Raw genomic sequence first — 14,177 nt, 5'->3', positions numbered from 1 at the left:
ACAGGTAGCTCTAACTAAGGATTTACTGGAAAATGATCTCTTAGAAACAGTGGATAATACCAAGGAGGAAGAGTCCTTAAAGGGACTGCTTCAGATGCATGCGCACACATACATGGCAGGTCAAAGTGGAGGACAACTCCCTCGAGGGTACCAAGACTGCAGCCAGGCCTGCCTCACACAGGAGCTTCTACTCTTGACTGAAACAATCCCAACTTACTTAAGTTTACACAGAGCAAAAAAAGAGCGATTGCCGCAAACAAGATCTCAGATAGCTCCCAAACTCTCATCAGCTGCAAAGATTTTTGGCATCACACTGCTCTTTTTACAAGTCCCTTAAGCTTGAACTGTTCTTTACAGATGCCTCAAAACATCAGAGTGGTAACCCATAGGTCATCATCTCTCCTGGTGTGCAGAGGTTTTGCTGTTTGACTTTTCACAGGTTTTTTCACACCTACATTCCATCTGTTGAACCCCAGGAGAATATACAGGCTCATTTAGTGTTCTTCACATCATTGGCTTCATTGCATTTAACTAAGTACATAGGCTGGCTTCTTCGGGTAAATACTGCATTCCTGCATAGAGTTACACAGACACTCTGGATGCAATACATCTAGTTTATCACACAACTGTGTTCATTTCCCCTTATAATCCTGTACCTTGTTCTTTCATTCCAGAACCTCTTTGCTCCTCAATGTGGAGAAACAAGCCTTCAATTAATACTTTTCTAACATCTTTGTATGTGCAGTAACCACCAGCCAAAGACACTCTCTAGTCTCAGATTATACACTGTGGATAATCTTACTATCTCTCTTTATGCTTGTGTAACTCTACTGACTTTAAATAGATCTGTTCCTGTATCATGCAGGTAGAGATGTGAAGCAAGCCCAGTGGAATAAGGCAAATTGAAAGCATGTCATTCACTGAAGGATTAGGACAACCAATTAGAGGCATTACCTGTTACAGCAACTCATTACTATTCCAAAACAGACGAGCAGGATTCAAACCAAATGCTTTAGAAGAACTAGAAGCAGAAACAGAGAATATTTCTGTGAAGTGGACATAAATGAATATAGAAGAGCCTCCAGAATCTGCACTTTGCAAACATTGATCCTCTATAATCCTCCTAAAAGTTGTTGGTTTTTCTACCTCTCCACTAAGATTTAATGGCAGAAGCAATATTGAGAGCTCTCTGATAAGTTTCATTGTTTTTAAACCACATGCTGAAGTCCATTTCCTAATGCATTGTAAATTCATTATATAAACAACAAAAATCAAACAATTATTAATCAAACTGGGTTTAAAAATCCAGTAATTTTCATCAGTCTGTGAACTGAGAGGCTGAATGGAGATGTGGTGGGGTCAGCAGCTTGGTATTTAAAGGCCTTGCATTCAATCTTCCTTTTCAGCCACAGACTTCCTGGGCGAAACACTTATTTTTACCAGTCTTTACTTCCTCAGCTGTAATATATTGAGAGACAACTAAATGAGATCCTTAGACACCACAGGGTAATTAGAAAAGTGGAGGGAGGGCTATTTATGCTTTCAAATCATAAAATTAGTCTTAGATTTTCATCCATTTGCACATTATTTTATTTGCTGCCTAATTTAACAAAAGCCTGGGACTCTGAATCAGGCTGCCCAGGTATCTCTGCGCTCATCATTATGGTTTGTCTGTACCAAAAAGAATTAATACAGAATACAATTACCATATGCAAGGCAGGGCTTTAGTACCTGTTAATGGGGACGCACTACTCTGTAGAGATTTGTTCCTCTCTAGTTCCTAGAATGACTGACAGGAATGCAGCCTGCATGGACGTAAGACAGTGAAGGGCCGGGGTCAGATCTAACATTAAACTCCACTTACAGGTCTTTATGACTCTATTTACTGTAAATGAGAACACATAAAACATCCTGCATTTCATTTTTAGCATAAAAGTTACCTAAGCACTTAGGCAGCTCCCAGTCCAACAAAATGGTAAATTAGGATAATTCCACCATGGTGTCACTATTCCTTCTAATGGTCCAATGCCTTTAATAAGAGGACAGAGGACAGCAGTCTCTGTTCGCAGAGCTGTGCCTGAGCAGTAAACCTACACCCTGAATGCCTTTAGGGTGCCACCAAGCTACTGTCCTTGAGGTGAACAGCTCAGAAGGACATTTTTCTCTTACCCGAGCTGAGCCCAGCAAATTCCAGATTTTTCTCTGCTATAACGCTCCAGTTCAGAATGTCCTTTATGTTTGGAAAGTCATTCATGCTGCATAAGCATATGCTCTTTTGGAGCCCTCAAGCAGTGAAAAAGGGAAAAGAGCACAACGGTAAAAATGTGCAAATGTAAGTATCAGGCTCAGTTTGTCTCCACCTTTTTACAGTTAGAGTTGAAAGTCAGTCCATGGTTAGCCTGGGGCTGTTCCACAGCTTGTGATGTCTACTGGAGGGGAAAAGTACAGCCAAACAGAGCTCTTCCTGTACCTTCTGGTTCCCATCCTGTTAGATGCTGAGCACTCTCAACCCCTCCCGAGACCAGAGGGAGAACTCAGCTGGCTTGCAGGAATAGTTGAAAGTACACTGACACACACCCCCCTCCCAGAGTTACAAATTCTACCCTGGATTATACTCCTTTATCAGGAGCATAAAACGTGTAATCACACTCAAAGCTAGGCTAAAATCAATTCAGTCATGCACAGTCCAATCATATCAGGAGCAGTAGCAATACCAAAAACTAAGGCTGTACAATGATAAGAGCAAGATTATTTATTATATACTGAAGAAGAAAACAAGAAAAAAAACATTTTCATCAACTACTCCCTCATGAGGGTCAGTACAATATAAAGAAAACAAGGACAAATATACAAACTCAACTGGACAAGAAAGCTCTAGATGAAATACATTCAAAACACTTATAAATTATGTTGTTGGGCAGATGCAGAAGGAAATGAAATCACGTAAGTTTTCCTCTGCAAAACACAGACTGAAAACCAGATTTTATATTTTTAAAAAAACACAGTCTTGCCTTTACCTGGAGATACTTCAGATAAAAAGATACAATTCTAGTTGTGATACATTTTTTGAAAGAAGAGATTCTCAAAACTATTGTTTGACCACATTTATTTGAAAGTGGATTTTATTTTCACTTCCACCTTTACGCATACAGCAAAGAAGCCAGCCCACCTAGTAACAGTAGGAGCTTAGCCACTAATTTCAAGGAAACCAGCTCTGTTCCTCTCCATTTTCTGTTAATCTTTTGGCAATCATGGCTTTTGTTTTTCCATAATCAGCCACAGATGCCCATCTCATCCAGAGCATCCTTGTATCCATGGTTGTAAAAGTCAAAAAAAAATAACCAAACAAGCACGAAACAAAACACACATACATGAGAAAATTACAGCAGTATGAAATTCCTGAAGGGTTTCAAGGCCTGTTCCTACTCAACTAAAGTCAACATATTTCAAATTATTTTAGCCGGAGCAGGACCAAATCCTTACAGAACCAGATACAAATTCCTCAAAAAGCAAAACCTTAAGAGTGTTGTAAGCCAAACATAAGTAAAAGACAAATCTTAGCAATGTACCTTGCCTAGCCCTAGCTAATATCATATATTTAGCTAGGGTATTTCATTTACTCCTGACCTGGGCAAGATTCACATTGGTTACAGCAAGAGTATTACTTAAGTAACGTAGCAAAAGGACATGCATTAGTAAGCTAAAATATGAATCCGTGCTATGGCAAGAACTTTCCCTTCTAATGCCCTATAATAGGCATCTCAAAAAGGAAAAAAGACAAGCAGCTTTACAGAAAAAAATCTGCATTTTGTTACGTTGATGACCATCCTAAGCAACTCCACAGAAGTTTTCAGGTTTACTTTCAATGTAGATGAAGGAAAAAGTCAAAAAAAGACCAATGTTAGGCAAGACTATAACACATTTACTTGTCAGTGCAGAATGCAAAGTAACAGCTAATGCTTAATAAAAACAAAATAGTATCACTTTCATACTCCTCACAAATACATGGATTCCACATACTTTACTTCCTTGTCTTAAAAGAAATGCTTAAATGTAGCATGAATTTCATGTGCGTTTCAAAATATCATTCCAAATTACCAAAGGAACCATTGGAGGGGAAAAAATTAGAAATAAACATCTAAGACTGAGTTGCAAGGAAATCCCCATTTTGTTTGGCATGAAAAGAAAAACAGAAGATCCACTGCTTGGATTTGGGGTATTTTGTTTTTGTTTGGGGGGTGGAGGAAGCTTGCTGTTTGGGGGTGGGGTTTGCATCAGGGTAAAGAAAACAGTACATATGTGGAAAGGAAAACATTTTCACAAATACAATAAATACCTGTTCTGATGCAAAAGCAAAGTGCGATGTAGAGTCTTCTATTTAAACAAAAAGAACCTACATAATAATGCCTTAAATATTAACAAATTAACTAGTGGTCAGTACAGTAAAATAAATACAAACACATTGATTTATATTTCGTTTCTAGCAGCAAAGGTCATCAACCTACTGGCCAATGTGACAGCTTCACAGAAGCCCTGTTTCTTGGGTTTGGTACTTTGTTTAACACGAGGAAAAGATTCATTGGGTTTGGAAAACAGTACTGCAATTGTGCCATATTCTCCCCAGCCCACCTATGTCAAATAGGGATTGGTCAGGACATGTTCTCAATATACATTTTGAACGCTGATTCTGAGAACAGCTTTTGCTAAAAAAAATACAATCAAGATCCACCCAATTTCTCATGCTGACAAGTATGAGTTTGGATTGGCCTGATCCCCAATGATATTAGTGAGGCGGGGTGCTTTCTCTTTGCAGTCAACGATTTTCTGTGTTGGGGACAGAGTGTGAAGATCACAAACCATTAAGCAGAAGAGGGAGAAGAAAGCTTTGGTCATTTGTAAGGAAGGGCCACAACAGAGTATTAGGGCAAAGTGAGGCTCAGCTGCTTCTCCCAGGAACAAATATCTTTCCTCCTATATAGGAAACCTGTCCTACTCTTGTCACTTGAGTCCCACTATCTGCTTTATATCTGCTATATAACCCACCACTTTGAAACCCTCAGGAAGATGACAATTCATTTGTTGCACTCCCTTGAACAGAACAAAGCAAATACAGGCTTCCCTGTTCAGGGCAGACTCAAGCCATTCCTCAAAACTGGCTGCTCTACATAGAGAGGAGCCCTCAGACCAGCAACCTGCACCTCCCTCGTACATCCTCCCAAACACAGTAGCGCATCAGCGTGTACAGTGTTACCAGGAGGTAACAGCCCATGGAGCAAACTGAGTTTTGATACCTCCAGAAGGCACCGGAAATGCCAAATGAACAACAGATCACTGGGACAGGAGCAGGAACAGCAACCAAAGCAAAATGGTGAAAAGCTGATTTTTCGAACACATGAAAGCAGAAAAAAACGCCTTCTTGGACCTAGCAATTAGCTAGACAATACCAGTACCTACAGCTCCTTTAGCTCGTATTTCACAAAGTGTTGCTTTTCTGCTACTAACTGCTACCACACTTTAATTCACAGCAAGAGGGATGTTTAACCATAAGGTAAAGATCACTCTGGCAAAGCACATTGTAGTAAGGTTCACCCAACCCCCTCTGTCCCTCCACTGTGGTGTCAGACCAGCAACACAAAAGACAGAACACAAAGAGAAAACTAGAGCCCTTCTTTGACTGTGAAAAATGAGGGGAAAAGGTTTACAAGAGATTTTTGCAAGTGGAATGTACTTCAAGGCTGCACAGAGGGTGAACCAGGGGCCGGAAAGTACAAAAGAAGCAGACTTACAGGCTGCAAAAACTACTATTAGTGCTTTGCAACCTGGGCACCTGTCCTTCTACCTTCTAATGTGCTCCAGTACACAAACCCTATTTAACTGGGCTTTGCACAAAGGAGAGGAGGGAATCCCATTCAAGAGGATGTCCATTGCTCTGCCTGTATCTGCAGTGCAAGGATCAGCATGGAATGATGTAGGGGTTGCTTTCAACTACCATGCAAGAGCTCACCTTGCCTGGATTTAGGAAGGCTGCGTTAAGGTTGTATAGCTACCTGATGCTCAGGTAGCTAAAGATAACAATACTCTGTTTCTGAGGAGCAGCCAAGTGCAACAAACATTTTGAGTTGGACTAGAAAGATGAATAAAAACTATCCAGATTTTTTTTGTTATTTACCCATTTTTCATCTTTTAAGGCAAGCTGGAAGTCCTTCTGGAATGCAAGAGGCGGGATCAGAATGGCCAAAAAACAGGATGGGGGGGAATTGCCTTCAACATTATGCACTAGGTAAAATTTATCACTGGTAAAATGCTACCGACACCAATGGAGCTGCATTTAATTCAAACTGCTGCTTACAGAGGACTGAGAGACAAGCTGTGATGCTCCCTTTGCCCCATCTCTGCACCTGCCACTGAAGTCAAGGAAGCCATACCAGCGTATAGCTGTAGCAGCGCAGTGGTGAATCAGGTCCAGCTGGGGTTGCCACATGCTGCACTTGCCACAGGAGCCAGTGTTTTAGAAACAGTGTGAACTGCATTCCAATCACAGCTCCTCATATCTAGGCAAATGAGCAGAAAAATAAACATCAGCCCTAATTCTGCTCTTTATCTTCTTTCTACTTTTGCTAAAGACAATCAAAACAGATACACACCCTTTGGGTTTGCCTACACTTAACAAAGTTGCTTAACAAGTTTCATGATTACTTCTGCGTAGCCAAAAAGCTGTTACTCAAACGATCATCATCCCTGACATTCACATCCTACCTAACTTTGGATTTTTGATGGTCCCTAACACAGTGAAGTTGACACTAAGGTATGCAATTAAAACCCACTCCAAGATGGAAAAAGAAAGAGGAGGAGGGGGAAAATTCATCCAATATCGGTAGCTCTAGTCAAAAGGAATAGTTCAGCTCTCCTCTATAACAGCCACTGGGCTTTGTGCAGGGAATGCCATAGAAGTGGGACATGCCAATATCTGTTCCCAAAGGCCCAGGCAGCCCTGCCCTCTGAAAGCAACAGAGGTGCGGGCCAGAGACCAACACTTGCTCTCTTCTACATCAGTACGCAAATGCAAATAAATTACAGCTGACAGCCCCTTCCAACCTATTCTCAACTCAGACTAAGGCAGAAACGGAGCAGAGTACATCACATCTATCTGATCAGGTTTGCTTTCCGATTCACTTCATTAAGCCACTGAGACTCTCACAGGCTTTCTTCAGGGAAACAAGCTACACCCATAGTGCACTAAGATGTCCAGCCAACAACATTGAGAATCTTTTTTCATTGTTGACTGGTAGAAGAGAGTATTTCTGAATGGCGCTGCATCACAGAGGAAGCAGTAAGAGGCAAGACTCTCCAAGGAGAAGATGTATGCACAGCATTTCTAGAAGGATGTAGAAAGAACTTACTCTGGGGTGTAACAGGGGACACAAGCAGCAATTTGTGGACAACCACACCACCCAATTCACACATTCACAGGCCTTATTCCTGCCTCTCCTTTACAATCTGTCCAGAGATACAGTCTGCTGCAGGAAGGCGTTCTGGAGAGGTGTGCAAAGAGGGGAGTGGACTTCGCGCATGGTCCACCGGTGTGGTAGAACCACAGAAGTTCCCAGCACTTCTTGGACTTTGCATATTCATGCAGAAAGGCTGAAGAGAAGACACAGTCCTCCCTGCCACTCAATACAATGAAAAGCTTTAGTTAATTAGCAAACAAACATCAAAAACACTTCATGTCCTGCATAGCATCATCCTGCCAACTATGATAGAAAAAAAATCTAACCATACCATTAAGTTTGCAGGTGTTACATGTATAGCTCGAGAGCATACTCCTATCAAATGGAGCACAAAGCAGGGCACGTGGCAAACAGCAGGCGAGAGAGAAGCTGCTCTATTCGCAAACTACTACCAAGGGTGGAGCATCATTGTACATAGCCTAGGTTCTCCATCTCATTCCTATACCGCTGTTCGGACACCTTGCTTTTATGTTGTTTGCTTTCTAAGTGTTGTCTGAACTCCATCTCCTCGCTAGCCCCGGCGTTGCACATGGAACAGTAGAACTGACCACTCGGGGTGACGCACATAGCCAGGTCTCGAGGAATCCTCTGGCGTGAGCGGGGATTGAAGTAGGGACCTGAGGAGGCAACAGAAAAGCCCGTTTAGTTATACAGAAGAAAAGCTTGAGGTGGCTCAGTGACAACTTAAGTTCAACAAATGTTTAAAAAGAAAGCAAAGATTAGCTTTTTAACTGATTACAGCTTGAACCTCATTTTCCCACGACTTCCGCAATGAGACCCAGATTTACAGGGTGAGGCACACAGGGAAGCTATACTTGCCATTATTTTCCAAAGCAGTAGAGAAGGATTAGCACCTCAGTCTTCTGAAGAATTAACTGGACTTTGAAAACTAGGAGTCTGATGGTTTAATCATGAGACAAGTCTTTTTTTCTTCCCCCTTAACCCTCCAATTGCAGAATTAGAAAAATATTTTTATTAGAACAAGCTGTCTCGGTTTACAATTATCACAAAGTGATATTTAATAGAACTTCGCAAGATTTATCTTTTCCATATGACAGTGGTTTAAACCAAGCTTCACCAGGAATCATGGTTTCAGCTAAAATGTGCTTATAACACAACTCAAAATGAAAAAAACCAGAAACAAATGCTGGGCTGGACACCATAAAACATACTTTAAACCACAGTAAAGAGGCAAAATTAGTATCCAACACCTGAGGACAGACTCTACTCTAGGAACAGATGGTCTTAGAGGGGGGCTAACATGCTCTCTCATTCTGGTTTTAAGAGTGCAAGTACAGGTTGATGTGCTACAGTAGGAGTCAAAGCACCTGGCCACTTGCCAAGAAAATAAAGCAGGAAAATTATCACTGCTTAAAACAGCCTTAGAGACAGGCAGATGGTAAATTAAGTTACAAACTCAGAAACCAAACTAACAAGCAGGCTGACAAAACAAAGCAACTTCAGTAGCTGGGGAAAAACATGCAGACATGAAGGATCAGCAGAACTAGGACCAGCTCCTTTCACAACCTGTCTCTGCTAAAACAGACCTCAGCAAGAGAAGAAAAACAAGTCTGTTTATTATTTGTTATTATTCCAACAATAGAAGAGATGCAAGCTCCCAGTTACCTGTGTTGTTTTGAACGGTATACATATTTCTTCTGTTCTGCATCATCTTATATTCATTCCCTTCTTTCCTTGCCCTCCGTTTGCCTAGTTCTGACACATCCCTGAAGATTAAACAATACAAACAGCTGCAATTACGAGTTTTCTGAGAAAAAAAGACAGCCAGAGACACTGCCACATGCTTTCTGCCTGAGCGTGAAGTTGAACAATACCTACGAGAATGAGTTATTCTGTGCTTCTGCAAGACGCAGCCGTTTGGCATGATTTTTCCCTTGGTAGTGAGCCTGTGCCACAGCCGGAGAGCTAAATGAGGCATCACAAAGCTTGCAGTAATCATTCTCTGTGGCCAAGATCACTCGGCCACCTGGTTTACTGGATCCCATCTAGCAGCAAAGGGAGAGATAGCATGTGAAACACAAGAAGGTTAAATTGTTGAAATATTTGTATAACAGGAACGGAAACCAGTATAATCTTCATCAGGCAACAAGAGAGCTGAAATTAAAGCATGCAGATTAGGACACTCAAGTGCTCCCCAAACCATTCTTACAAGAACTTCATTTTCCCTGCTTCAGCCTCCAGGGGAATCTGCATATTCCTAGAGACCTAGGCAAATCCCTAGCCTCAGAAGGAAAGTAAAGCAATCTGAATAAACCACCTGTACCTCCAGCTGCAGAGGTTCATTTACTTCGCAGCAATGATTTAACTCCTTTACTCTTGACTGCTGGGAGTTGATGAATGGTGACTTTCACACTGAGGAAAACTCAGTGAAAGGTAAAGGGACTCCTCTCTCCTATTTACAGTGTACCTAATCTCTCCACTGTACCCTGTGTCTCTACACAGCTTTCTGAGATGAAATAAAAATAGCAGAGCTACCAAACCTCAGATCCTTACCCTTCAGATAGGAAGACACCTGGATCAAGAGTTGAGAAGGATTCAGCCCCTCATGTGTACCTCCTGCCACATGAAAGATACCTTGCCTGTCTAGTCAGACCAGACACTGATTGGGGCAGCAACCACGTCTCCTCGGTGTGTATCATCCAGAGAAAAGTGCTTTGTAAACAGTGCAGCAGCAGCGATTCATACAGCCATGTCACTGCAGCACCTGCCAAGTCCAGGCTTCTTCAAGTGTCCTTTGTTACTGTTCAAGCTTAGACACATGCACACTATTCTGATTTCTATGTTACAACATGAATCCTCACATGGTTCTAGAGTGGCCTTTTTATGTCTATGGAACGTTTCCTCCATAAAAAAAACGTATCAGATACTGTAGCGGGTACAGCACCCACGTCCCACTACGTAGGACTGGACCCCGTGCCCTCTCAATTTAGTTCTGTGTGCTGCAAAGTCACAAAGTACTGAGTCTCCTCTGGCGGCTATGGCAGCATGAATAACAATCTGCCACTTACAGCAAATGCGCTTTGCTTTGTTACAGACAGAGGCTTATGCTTTTGGAAATAACAGGCACAGCTTCGAGCCCTGCACCCCACGGAACTGTGGTTCCCTGCAAAGTCACATGGAAGACCCAGGTTAGCTGTTAAATCCCATGACAATCAGAAGTGACCAAGGAAAAATCAAAAATCACCTCTTTTGCCTCTAGTGTGCCTGAGACAGAACTCATCTGGATCATGGAGGGACCCACCCATTCACCCTACAAACAAGAATGAGCATTGCAAAAGGAGCAACAAAGAGGAACTGGATAAAAGCCCTAGGCAATGGGTGCAGGAGTACTTAGACAATTTTTCCATGTAGGCTTCCCACACACAACAAAGATGACTGTGCAGAGCGGATGCCAAACCCTGGTGTTCAAATACAGCTCCAACAACGCTATTTCATACCTCCCCTTAAACAATCAAAATCAGCAACACATTGGACTTACGCAGAAATCAAAGTATTTGCCATGCAGAAATAGAACATTTCAAGTCCAATATTCTGCTGCAAGAGCAGATCAATGGCTGCATCTTCAAAGGAAAGCAAGCAGCTCACAATAGGTAATTTCCACCATCCTGTGCCATCACAAGGAAATTTTTTCCCCAACTCCTGCAGCAATCCTCAAAACATGAGATACAGTTATCCCTATTGGGGGTTAGGTGGAAAGTAAGCAGAATGATCTCCGTCAGCTTCCCATGCCTTACCTGAGTTGGAAGGGAGACAACCTGAGGTGGGGCAGGCTCAGTGGCATTACTCATTCTGGCAGATGCCGGGCAGCTATTGGCAGCATAGTAATTTCGGAGTTTTTTACTGTGGTTTTTACCCTGGAAAGAGAATCCAGATTAATCACTCTCCTAAAATAGTATCTTACATTGAAAGAAAAAAAGAACCAAAGACCAAAATGAGAAGGTGGCCATGAAGATGGTACCTCAGGTAAAGGAGCTGTCGCTCAGAAAATAACAGCTCTGAACTTGAGACATGCTGGCATCCCTCCTTTTCTCCAAAATACTCATCACCTAACATGAGTGGCCTCCGTTTTCAATTGATTTTCTCAAAGCAGTAAGGCTAAAATAAGTTCCTCAAGCTGTTTCCAATTCACTTCAAAGTAGTATTTTATATTTTAAACATTTGTGTAGCTTTTTGATAAGCCTGAACACACACACAATTCTTTTCATGAGTTAAAACATGAGATTGAATCTAAAACATTCTCCTTCATATTTTATTTTCTCTTGGAAAATATACACTATAGTTCTTTCCGGTGTTTCTCGAAACTGGTAAAGCTACATGACAGTATGTACATGTGCAGTGAATATATAGTAAGACATATTCATAAATGCAAGCTACGTACTCTAAGTGCAGTTCTGTCCCGTCACAGCAGAAGTACTGCAGAAATCAGATGTCAAAGTGTAACACTAGTTCAACTTGCCCCTTTACTGGCACAAAATCACTTTTTCAGGGCCAACAGCAAATCTGAAATCTGTGCCTGGTGTTCTGAGCACGCAAGCAACTATGCTTTTGGATTTACTGGTAGACAACTTACTATCTCCACATCTCACAAAAATATAGCACCAGTCAGAGAGGGTACTAGTAAAATGAGTAATTTAAGACTATAACATATTTGGTCTTCAGCAAAGAAGCATAAGTAAATAGGCCCTAATCCATTTCAGGTAGGTTAACCAGATCAGCTTGAACAAAATTAGTCTGGTCTGAGCTGACCCAGCTGATGAGAGGGTTTGCAGAAACGGTCCCACCAGATCAGTGGTGTACATAACCTCAGAAGGAGGCTGTGATAAGCATATGGCAGCAGCCCCCTTTCCTAATGGCACAGCTGCATCTAGCAGAAAACATCTGTCTGGGCCTTACAAAATGATGTCTGTGGAATCAGAAGTTCAACTTTATTGGAAAAACACAGAGGTGAGAAATAGCTCACATAAAATAATGGAAAAATCACAACTGTCTGCTTTTTCATGCATGACATCTTGGCACTACTTCTCTGTCCATATGGACAAAGTTTCTGCAAAATGCTGCAGTGATGACACCTTAAAATGAAAGCACCGCAGCATGCCTGGACAACCAGGTGAAGACATATCTACAGAGCAGTTTTAGTCCACTGGGTGGTAAGGAGTTTATCTCCAGATGAGCTAACTCAAATGCTGCTGGTGGTGTGCAGCCACCTCAACACAGCACTCAAAACCCCCTTGAGAAGCTAAGTTAGTCCTTGTGCATTAGCACACACTTAGCTCCGTGCAACCACAGCAACGGTCCTGGCAGGGCATGCGCGGGCACAGGTATGTCTGCACAAGCTGCAGATGCAGCAGCCCTGGAAGCTGCGCCTCCTGCTACTCTCCTTACCTGGTAATGAGCCTGGGCTTGCTGGGCTGAATTCAGAGTGACATTGCAAAGCTTACAGCACAGTGGCTTACATAGTTCCTCCAGCATAGGGTCCTGCTCCACCACCTTTGCAACCTCTTCTTCTTGTGTGGGATGAAAGGAAGGCCCCAGTCCATGAGATTTTGGTGGGGACAGTGGTGAGCCGGCTCTCGGCCTTGTAGCCACTGACATAGGAAAAGATGAAGGCTTCTCAGGATGAGGAAGAAGTCCTGCTTGCTGTAGAAGAATCATTGGCCAGGAAGACTGTGGGCATGCTACTTCTGAAGGATGAGGATTCTTCTTCAGATCTAGAGCAGAGAGACACAAATGCTGAAATAAGCAGCGCTAACTGGAACATTAACGATCCAGAGGACAGCTTTTGTAACTTCACTGCCTCTACTTATTGCCTTTTCACAATGCCAAGCACAATAAAGACAATTTGTAACACTTACTCTAAAGGAACAGAAGCATTCTGTACAACCAGAGCCAGATTGAAAACTATCTGTATGAGAAGTGGATTGAAGTCCAAAATCTAGTTGTTAGTACCCATGGCACCCTCCTGGATAGGTGAAGATTCCTAACCGCCCATTGTATCTGACCAACAGCGCACAGGTTCCACTGCTCTGTGATGACAAGAAGGTGTGACATAAAACACACACAGCACATACGCCTGCGTTAATGGGAATGCAACCGATACAACCATTAGCCGCAACCTCTTTGGCAGACTAAAAAAAAGTTACAAATGTTACCGCCACGGATGATTTAAAAAGAAAAATAAACCAAATATTTAACAGCAGACTTACTTTATATAGGTAGATATAAAATATACATGCCCACACATGCATACCCCTCAAATACTCACAAAGACTTTCCAGAAGAAAGATATTCTACAGCTAACTTTTCTCAATCAAGTCAACAAAACCAGAAGAGTGAGAATCAACTTGAGCACATCTTGTTGTGCACAGTCAGCTCCCAAGGGCTCCCTTCCATGGTCTTGTTGAATCACCTTGAGCTATTTCTCATGTTTCCTTTACTAACTACAACTGATGCAATATTTAAAGCTATGTCTCCTTCTGCAAAATAGAAAGCTTATCCTGTATTAACCTTTATTCAATCATTGCTCAGTTAATTCAAGTTTTTAGAACTAACCCTACATTTCCAACAAGGGTTTCTGAGAGGCTTATTTAATTACAGTTTATAAATCACATCTAAAGACTGGATGAACATCCCTAGAATAATGCAGAGTAG

The 14,177-nt window shown here is 41.9% G+C and overlaps 1 protein-coding gene across 1 annotated transcript; it reads right to left on the bottom strand.

The window, feature by feature from the left end:
• Positions 1-2,734: 2,734 nt before the first annotated feature.
• ZMAT3 (zinc finger matrin-type 3) lies at positions 2,735-13,318 on the bottom strand. Its single transcript, XM_069865404.1, has 5 exons — positions 12,912-13,318; positions 11,264-11,383; positions 9,348-9,514; positions 9,135-9,235; positions 2,735-8,125 (listed from the first exon to the last, which is right to left on the bottom strand). The coding sequence occupies exons 1-5, from the start codon at positions 13,179-13,181 to the stop codon at positions 7,914-7,916; spliced, it is 870 nt and encodes a 289-aa protein (XP_069721505.1). The 5' UTR covers positions 13,182-13,318; the 3' UTR covers positions 2,735-7,913.
• Positions 13,319-14,177: the final 859 nt, after the last annotated feature.

This window comes from Phaenicophaeus curvirostris, chromosome 10 (assembly GCF_032191515.1).
Source record: "Phaenicophaeus curvirostris isolate KB17595 chromosome 10, BPBGC_Pcur_1.0, whole genome shotgun sequence".
NCBI classification, from domain to species: Eukaryota; Metazoa; Chordata; class Aves; order Cuculiformes; family Cuculidae; genus Phaenicophaeus; species Phaenicophaeus curvirostris.
This window is presented reverse-complemented; position numbering and strand designations above follow the sequence as displayed.

Coding starts and splice junctions, on each gene's coding strand:
- ZMAT3 (XM_069865404.1), bottom strand. CDS start 13,181: ATGATTCTTCTACAGCAAGCAGGACTTCTTCCTCATCCTGAGAAGCCT. Junction 9,236..9,347: donor GCACAGAATAACTCATTCTC/GTAGGTATTGTT, acceptor TTTAATCTTCAG/GGATGTGTCAGAACTAGGCA. Junction 8,126..9,134: donor TACCGTTCAAAACAACACAG/GTAACTGGGAGC, acceptor TTGCCTCCTCAG/GTCCCTACTTCAATCCCCGC.